The following is a 9,657-nucleotide window of genomic DNA, read 5'->3' as shown; positions in this document are numbered from 1 at the left end:
TTTTGTAACAATATTTGTTAGTACAATTTTGATTTCCTTCCGAAACATTTTATAGCGCTTTAATGAATAACAAGAATTTTCTGGGAATGTCGCGCAAGATATACAGTCACTCTATTGTTTACGAATGTTTGAATATTGGGTTTGATAAAAAATAACAGAATGATTGTTAAGTTTATACACCAACATTCAAAGTCTTTCAACAACACATCAAGTGACCGCCTATAGTGTTTGTAAAAATTCACAAATACGGAGTATACGATACAGCTCCTAATAAAAATTCCAAACCAAATATCAATTCATTGTTTAATACAGAAGCTGTGAAATATGTAACGACATTTGTTGACAAACGGACGGACATGGTGATTGCAGCCATTTCTTACATTGATTTTGAATACGATTTGGAATATAACATAAAACATATAAGTCCTTACAAAATTATTTCATTTACAAAAACAGTACAGTTTAAGCTTGTGTACATTATGAATACATTCTGACTGATTCCCGTATTTATTAATTCTGCTTATTTCTCCTGATACCTCCATACTGGTATCACTTGAATAATGGATAGTTGCTTCAAACTTAGCGTTTCCAGGTTTTGTTTCAACTACAAGTAGATACCTCGTATCTTGTTCATTGTTATAAATATAACTTCTGATTGAAAAGCGTTCTTCCATTGATTTATCACGTTCGAAGTTAGATTTGATCTTGGATGCTTTTATAACATTGCTCAAAACTAAATGAACACATTTATCCGCATGACTTTTTAACAATTTATTTACTTTTTTGACAAGAGCAAAAGCCATTATCTGAACACGTTTGTTTTTCACGTCTATGTCCTCTGATGCATAGCACGGGCAATAATGTTCGGGGATGTCGGCATCATAACAACTTCGTGTTTCAGGGATTGGTTTAAACAAAGATATACCTCTGGCATGTTTATCAACAGGTTCGCTATGATCAAAATTGCTCTTTATAACATCCTGAAGTGTTTCATGGACATCAAAAACTGTTGTCAGTCTTTCTGTATTTTTCAGCAAATTGCTGTGAATTTGAGGATATCGTTGTTTTATATGTTTCGGAACGTATACAGTAAATATTGGCATTAATCCTGTAACTCTACCGATATTTGTGTTTTGAATTTCACTGTAACGTGGACCGTGATCAGAAAAGAACACGAAAATTGCATTGTCTAGATTTCCAGTTTCGTGCATCCATTTTAAAAATTCAGCGCTGTCGTTATCTGCAAGGTTATAAAAATTGATATAGTCATGACCAAGCTCAGTATTAAAAGACATGCCAAATTTTCGGCGGTTTTTATAAGCTTCAATATATCTTTTATAATAGTTTATAATAATTTTATGCTTAGGAGTATTTCCAATGCACAAATATGAAGAATCGCTAACCTTAATATTCTTATACTCCATAAAAAGCAATATTTTCCTTATATCTCGATTCTTTATAGGTTTTATTTTTTCTGCTGCTACAAAAAACGTATTAGTGAAATGATCTGTGGGTTGTCCATTAAAACCCTTGAAACACGATAATCGAGGATATTCCTCGCTGAACATTGTTACGTATCCATTTTGAGAGAAATTATTCCATATAAATGGTACCTCGGTAAAGGTCTTTTTAACTTGTTCATATCTACCACCGGTGAGTAGCCCACCTAAGTTAGGCCAAGTGTTATCGCCTACTTTTGTATAGCCATTGAAAGTGTAGGACTCTAAAACGTCTTCCAAGTATTTCATAGTCAATGGCATCGTTCTTTTCGCAATAAGACCAGAGAGGGCATCGAATCCATAAAAATAAACACTCAGATTATTTTCCGATTCGTTTTTAAACTTTTTGTTGTTTGTAACACTTTTAAAATCAATGCCATAGAGCAAACCATCGTAAACTTGCTTCCCGCCATTTGTACACACGGCATAAATAAAATCTCCTGGGATATATATTGGCTCCGTACATCGGATACCAGTCCCTAACGTTATATCATCGTCATCAATACGAATAACTGGTTGACAAGTGCAATTTAAAGACTGGTACCCACTGGAAAGTTTTAATGATTGATTTACTCGAACTATACCATCGTTGTCCATATACATAATAGGTTCACTCGATTCGCACTGTACAGGGCTCACATCCCAGAAAAATTCAGATATCGATGAATCAAAAATATTAAATTTAGGAATAACACATGCACTTTTTATATCCATATTCTTATAATAGTGAAATACGGGTTTGTTAAATGCTACATTGAACCACAGTACCAGACAAAAACATATTATCCAAAACAAGATTCGTTGATAACGACATTGGCCATATGAAAAATATCCACCAATATTTCGAATATTACGTAAAAACGACATTATCAGTACTATGTTCCTGGGACCTTCACCTGAAAATACATAAGTTCGAATTATCAAGTAGTATTTTATTTATAATGGACAGTTATCGATGATATTTACATAATTGAAGAAATATATAGGCATGTCGGAACGCCATTATAAAAACTGACGTACAGCAATATATAAAACTAGCATTTTAAAATTTATTTTGAGACTTAAAAAGAGGAAGGAGGAGGAAGAGGAGGTTTTATTTTCATTAAATGGGCTCACAAAGATCATAAAAAATAAAGAATAGAGAATAATGGTGTTATAAAATAAAGAATGGAGAAAATGGCAAGGAAAATAAAGTAAATACAGAAAGGAAGAACACCTCATCCAAACCCTCTTTTAAGCACCAAATTTAGAATAATCAGACTTTTTTAACATTCAATATCCACTTTATTTAAACTTATGGATTTATACCCTATATATGAGTGAATCAATTCAAAGTAGATTGACCATACTAATTTACATATTACTATACATATCCTTGCTTTTAACAGTCATATTTAAAATCCAACATGGGAATTATGTTGCAAAAGTTGTATATGTCATACAAACAAACAAGAGTGCACATACTAAAATGTCTCGCCTTCTTTACTAATCATTGATATTATGTTGATAGTCCTAAATATAAAGCTTTATTACAACTGTCACACAAACTTAACATAAACCCAGAAAACTAAACATTGACCTTTTAACCATAAAAATGAGGTCAAGGTCAGATGAACCATGTCAGACAGGCGTCAACAGCTAACAATTCTTCCATACAACAAATATGGTTGACCTGATGCTTCCAGTTTAAGAATACAGACCAAAACACAAAAATAAACACTGAGCAATGAACTGTGAAAATGAGATTAAAAGGTCAAATAAAATCTGCACAACTGACATATAGATCATAAAATATTTCCATACACCAAATATAGTTAACCAATTGCATATAGTATTAGAAAAAAAGACCAAAACTCAAAAACTTAACTTTGACCACTGAACCGTGAAAATGAGGTCAATGTCAGATGACCCCTGCCAGCTAGACATGTACATCTTACAATCATTCCATACACCAAATATAGCAAACCTATTGCATACAGTACAAGAAAAACAGACCAAAACATAAAAAAACTTAACTAGAACCACTGAACCATGAAAATGAGGTGAAGGTCAGATGACATTTGCCAGCTGGACATGTACACCTTACAGTGCTTCCATACACCAAATATACTAGACCTATTGCTTATAGTATCTTAGATATGGACTTGACCACGAAAACGTAACCTTGTTCACTGATCCATGAAATGAGGACCTCATACGCACATACCAAATATAGTTATCCTATTACTTATAATAAGAGAGAATTTAACATTACAAAAAATTTTAACTTTTTTTCAAGTAGTCACTGAACCATGAAAATGAGGTCAAAGACATTGGACATGTGACTGACGGAAACTTTGTAGCCTGAGGCATCCATATACAAAGTATGAAGCATCCAGGTCTTCCACCTTCTAAAATGTATTTAGCTTTTAAAAAGTTAGCTAACACCGCCGCCGCCGCCGGATCACTATCCCTATGTCGAGCTTTCTGCTCGACAAAAATGTGTATTTAAATATGCTAAACTTTACATTGCAAGAAATTCAATATAAAAGTTGTGTTTATATGAGTGGAAGGATGGGTTAAACCTGGGGATTATTATTCTGTCTTTGGGTAACATCCCCCATCCCCACCCCCCAGTTAATGTATATTCGAGAATGTATCCATCACAAGTTTTAAACCTTATATATTTTGTAATTAATTAACTTGATAAGCAATCTTTAGAATGGTAAAGTTAATCATTTAAAACCATTAAACGTCTAATGTTTGAAATTCCATGTAGAATTTTTACTTTTGCGTAGTATTCATGCTGTACTTGGAAAGAATCACCCCTACTCTATTGATACAATCATTTCCTTTACACATTTAGGTGCAGAGGCGGATTTAGGGGGGGGGGGGCCTTTTTGGAAAAAAAAAATTGGTTGCTTATATAGGGAATCGCTGAAGTGTCACTGGAGCGGGGCCCCTCTTAGGTCAGTCAGTGGGCCCCCACTTATGAAAATTTCTGGATCCGCCACTGAGGTGGTGGTACTTGTATGTATATCACAAGGCCACTTTTTACATTACTATCCAGTATCACATTTGCAATTTAAAAGGTATAGTTGGTTTGTTTACGACTTGTTTTCTCAGCTTACCTGTTACACAAACTTCTTTTGTTTATTATGCTTCCCATTTTATAGTATTGCTACTAATGGTATGCCGTTGAACGACTATCGGATTTCTTAAAAGTTTGTAATAACTGCTACTGGACGTTTAGCAAAACCAACAAGGACATCATTCGCCTAAGTTGATGATGATTGGTCATGATTCATTTCATAAAAATTGAGGAATTTTTCAATTAGAAAAAATACGAAATTTGAGAAATATCCGGGTCATTTGGAGAACATAGGTCTCCGAGTTAAAGACCGTACTTTGACCTATAAAGGTTTACTTTTATAAATTGTTATTTGGATGGAGAGTTGTCTCATTGGCACTCATACCACATCTTCCTTTATATATAAACCTTAGTGAAACGTTTTAAAACTTTCACCTTATGAAAGTTTTCTCCCAAACAAGCACTTGAAGCAAAACAGATAAAGGTGATTATTGTGTAAATAAATTATTAATGTAACATGACCAGGACAAACGAATAGCTGGTATCGTGTTTAAGTTAAATGATAATTTTTCGGTTAAATATGATTTCACACTGTGTGTTTGTTGATCTTTGTTGTAGATACTACTTTAATACAACCAATGCGAGTACAAATGTACATACTAGATGTTGACCTTTAATGAATGAGCTTCACAGTTTAAACACAAACAATGATCTGAACAAAGTCTATCATTGAAAACAAATGATGCCAATTAGAAAAAAAACAGTGTTTTTTTAATGCCTTATTTAGACGACTGGAATGACAAATGTATCCCCAAAGTTGAGTAAATAGGATGATATAATTTAAAATGCTTGTTTCTCTTTACTGACCAAAGACATATACACATGCCATGGTCTTTGCACTTGATCATCGTGACTGAATCAGAATGGTACACTTTAGTTTTTCGTATTCATTGACTTATAAATAAGCCATTATTCAAAAGTTAAAACGGTTGGAGTGGCCTTGCAATAGCCCGCTCGTCTAGAGTGGCGTTTAAGGTATAGTTGTATCACAGGGGCTTGTTTAGTGGGTCAGACGAGGTTTTACTGTCAAGCGATGGCTTGTTTAGTGGGTCAATTGTTTTTTTATGCCCCACATAGGGGCATTATGTTTTCTGGTCTGTGCGTCCGTTCGTCCGTTCGTTCGTCCGTTCGTTCGTCCGTCTGTCCCGCTTCAGGTTAAAGTTTTTGGTCGAGGTAGTTTTTGATGAAGTTGAAGTCCAATCGACTTCAAACTTGGTACACATGTTCCCTATGATATGATCTTTCTAATTTTAAAGCCAAATTAAACTTTTGACCCCAATTTCACGGTCCACTGAACATAGAAAATGAAAGTGCATGTTTCAGGTTAAAGTTTTTCAGGTTAAAGTTTTTGGTCAAGGTAGTTTTTGATGAAGTTGAAGTCCAATCAACTTGAAACTTAGTACACATGTTCCTTATGATATGATCTTTCTAATTTTAAAGCCAAATTAAACTTTTGACCCCAATTTCACGGTCCACTGAACATAGAAAATGAAAGTGCATGTTTCAGGTTAAAGTTTTTCAGGTTAAAGTTTTTGGTCAAGGTAGTTTTTGATGAAGTTGAAGTCCAATCAACTTGAAACTTAGTACACATGTTCCTTATGATATGATCTTTCTAATTTTAAAGCCAAATTAAACTTTTGACCCCAATTTCACGGTCCACTGAACATAGAAAATGAAAGTGCATGTTTCAGGTTAAAGTTTTTGGTCAAGGTAGTTTTTGATGAAGTTGAAGTCCAATCAACTTGAAACTTAGTACACATGTTCCCTATGATATTATCTTTCTAATTTTAATGCCTAATTATATTTTTATGCCCCATTTATGGGCATTATGTTTTCTGGTCTGTGCGTCCGTTCGTCCGTCTGTTCGTTCGTCCGTTCGTTCGTCCGTTCGTCCGTCTGTCCCGCTTCAGGTTAAAGTTTTTGGTCGAGGTAGTTTTTGATGAAGTTAAAGTCCAATCAACTTGAAACTTAGTACACATGTTCCTTATGATATGATCTTTCTAATTTAAATGCCAAATTAGAGTTTTGACCCCAATTTTACGGTTCACTGATAGAAAATGATAGTGCAAATTTCAGGTTAAAGTTTTTGGCTTCAGGTTAAAGTTTTTGGTCAAGGTAGTTTTTGATGAAGTTGAAGTCCAATCAACTTGAAACTTAGTATACATGTGCCCTATGATATGATCTATCTAATTTAAATGCCAAATTAGAGTTTTGACCCCAATTTTACGGTTCACTGAACATAGAAAATGATAGTGCAAATTTCAGGTTAAAGTTTTTGGCTTCAGGTTAAAGTTTTTGGTCAAGGTAGTTTTTGATGAAGTTGAAGTCCAATCAACTTGAAACTTAGTATACATGTGCCCTATGATATGATCTTTCTAATTTAAATGCCAAATTAGAGTTTTGACCCCAATTTTACGGTTCACTGAACATAGAAAATGATAGTGCAAATTTCAGGTTAAAGTTTTTGGCTTCAGGTTAAAGTTTTTGGTCAAGGTAGTTTTTGATGAAGTTGAAGTCCAATCAACTTGAAACTTAGTATACATGTGCCCTATGATATGATCTTTCTAATTTAAATGCCAAATTAGAGTTTTGACCCCAATTTTACGGTTCACTGAACATAGAAAATGATAGTGCAAATTTCAGGTTAAAGTTTTTGGTCAAGGTAGTTTTTGATAAAGTAGAAGTCCAATCAACTTGAAACTTAGTATACATGTTCCCTTTGATAAGATCATTCTAATTTTAATGCCAAATTAGAGAATTTATTCCAATTTCACAGTCCTTTAAACATAGAAAATGATAGTGTGAGTGGGGCATCCGTGTACTGTGGACACATTCTTGTTTATCCAATTTCATGCTCCATTGAACATGGAAAATGATAGTGTGAGTGGGGCATCCGTGTACTTTGGACACATTCTTGTTTTTATATAGGATAGCGATCGACATTGACAGTAAAACCTCGTCTGACCCACTAAACAAGCCCCTGTGGTTGTATACGATACTTCTATTACGAAAGTGACCAATCTCTGTGTTGTAGTAGTCTCAGTAGAACCCCCTAGCTGCTTCTTTCTTTCTAACACCACAATAACCCGAGACTCCTGTAACACATGTCTCAGACAATAACTAATATAAGAACATGATGCACTTACCTTGATCATATATATAATTTGGCGAGAAAAATATAGCTGATTTTATTTTTCAATAGTCGATTTGTCATGATTCCACATTTTCGCATACATTTTTGTTAGACTTGTTACGGAAAAGAAGAAAACAAAAACACACCATGCTCGATCCACATTAAAGTCTTCAATTCATGTTTTAACATTACACATCTACCAAGTCATGCGAATCGAGTATTTGAAATTCATATACCCAGGGTATAAAAATTAAAACAAGTGGTTACGGTTGATTGTTCAAGACGATTTAAAGGTTTAAAATTTAGACAACTTGCATTCAAAGCTATACAAAACTGATTGACCTATATCGTTTTAAAAATAATTCATTGTAAACCTACCCAGCTACGACGCAAACAAACACACACGTGGGATTTAATTGTGAATAGTGAGTTATTGATCACCCTTTAATGTGTGTACTTGTGTAATAGATAAGTCGTAAACTCATTATTATAAGAATAAATAAATAATTAATAGATTACATACTTAAACGGTTTTACCTTTTATTTTCTCTAGTTTTGACAATGATTATACATGCATACGCTTCTAAAACTGTGACCGAAATCCGTTTTAAATTAAATAAAAGAAATGAAAAATAAGCATGGTCAAGTATATGTCAAAGATTTATATAGAGAATCCCGGCGCATTACGTTTGCACGACAAAACGCATTCCGTTTTGCACGACAAAACGCATTATGTTAGCGCGAAATTTACCTGTTGAAAAGTCAGTACGTTTGAGCGGATAAATTAATCAATAAAGTTAACAAAGGAGTAGGTCCGGTAAGGCCCGATTTTGGTCTCAAAATTCAGGTTCATCTGGAAAAAAGTGTTTTACTTCAGTCGTTACAATTAGTTTATGTGAAAGATTTGAACTTATTTAGTCATTTAAGACGCTCAAATTCAAGCTGAAATTTTAAAAATCTATCAAATATGCCAGTATATGTTACTTTTCAGATGGGAAGAATTGCAGACTCTGATTAAAATATTTTAATATTTAAGCCGGCAAAATAGCCTTTTTTTTTTATTGAAATGGCTATTTTACCGGTACCAGCAATATAGTGGGTTTGTTATTTTGCTATCTTACTACACTGCTGTTGACACCCTTTTCTTTTCGGTCTTTATTTGTATGGCCCCGCAACGAAGTTGTCGGTTCCATATAGTTTTACCCTTGTCCGAAATTCCGTCTTTCCATCTTTCCGTAATTCCGTCATCCGCAACAAACCATTATACGGAGTTATTTTCTAAACGCCTTCAGATATTGGGCTGCTTTTTGGTATGTGAGTTAACCATGATGAGTTACAGATCAAGTTTTCGTTTCGTTCCGCTCCACTAATTTTTGACGTAATTACGGGCTTTAGACTTTGAGAAATTGTTGAAAATCACAGTTATACGGACTTTTTTCTAAACGCCTTCAGATATTGGACTGCTTTTTGGTATGTGAGTTAACTATGATGAGTTACAGGTCAAGTTTATGTTTCGTTCCGTTCCACTAATTTTTGCCGAAATTACGGGCTTTTGACTTTGAGAAATTGTTGAAAATCAGTTATACGGACTTTTCTTCTAAACGCCTTCAGATATTGGGCTGATTTTTGGTATGTGAGTTAACCATGATGAGTTATCGGTCAAGCTCAAGTTTCGCTCCGCTACGCTTATTTTCGCTGAAATTACGGGCTTTGGACTTTGATAAATTATTGAAAATCACAGTAATACGGATTTTTTCTCTATTCCCCTCCAGATTTTGAGCTGATTTTTTTGATATGTGAGACTACCATCATGTTTATGTCCACATGTGTTTATATTGAAATTGCAAATTTTCAACTTTTTGGGACGGGGCCATTCGTGTCGCTTTGACACATCT

The 9,657-nt window shown here is 34.1% G+C and overlaps 1 protein-coding gene across 2 annotated transcripts; it reads right to left on the bottom strand.

The window, feature by feature from the left end:
• Positions 1 to 289: 289 nt before the first annotated feature.
• LOC143045592 (uncharacterized) lies at positions 290 to 8,158 on the bottom strand. 2 transcript variants are annotated; one of them, XM_076218196.1, is made up of 2 exons: positions 8,141 to 8,158; positions 290 to 2,395 (listed from the first exon to the last, which is right to left on the bottom strand). In XM_076218196.1, the coding sequence occupies exon 2, from the start codon at positions 2,364 to 2,366 to the stop codon at positions 441 to 443; it is 1,926 nt and encodes a 641-aa protein (XP_076074311.1). In that variant the 5' UTR covers positions 2,367 to 2,395; positions 8,141 to 8,158; the 3' UTR covers positions 290 to 440. The 2 variants fall into 2 exon arrangements, with proteins under 2 accessions (XP_076074311.1, XP_076074310.1); XM_076218195.1 differs by lacking the exon at positions 8,141 to 8,158 and adding an exon at positions 7,776 to 8,092.
• Positions 8,159 to 9,657: the final 1,499 nt, after the last annotated feature.

The sequence above is a fragment of the Mytilus galloprovincialis genome, chromosome 9 (genome assembly GCF_965363235.1).
Source record: "Mytilus galloprovincialis chromosome 9, xbMytGall1.hap1.1, whole genome shotgun sequence".
Classification (NCBI taxonomy): Eukaryota; Metazoa; Mollusca; class Bivalvia; order Mytilida; family Mytilidae; genus Mytilus; species Mytilus galloprovincialis.
This window is presented reverse-complemented; position numbering and strand designations above follow the sequence as displayed.

Bases quoted from the DNA above. Each gene is read 5' to 3' on its own strand.
- LOC143045592 (XM_076218196.1), bottom strand. From the start codon at position 2,366: ATGTCGTTTTTACGTAATATTCGAAATATTGGTGGATATTTTTCATAT.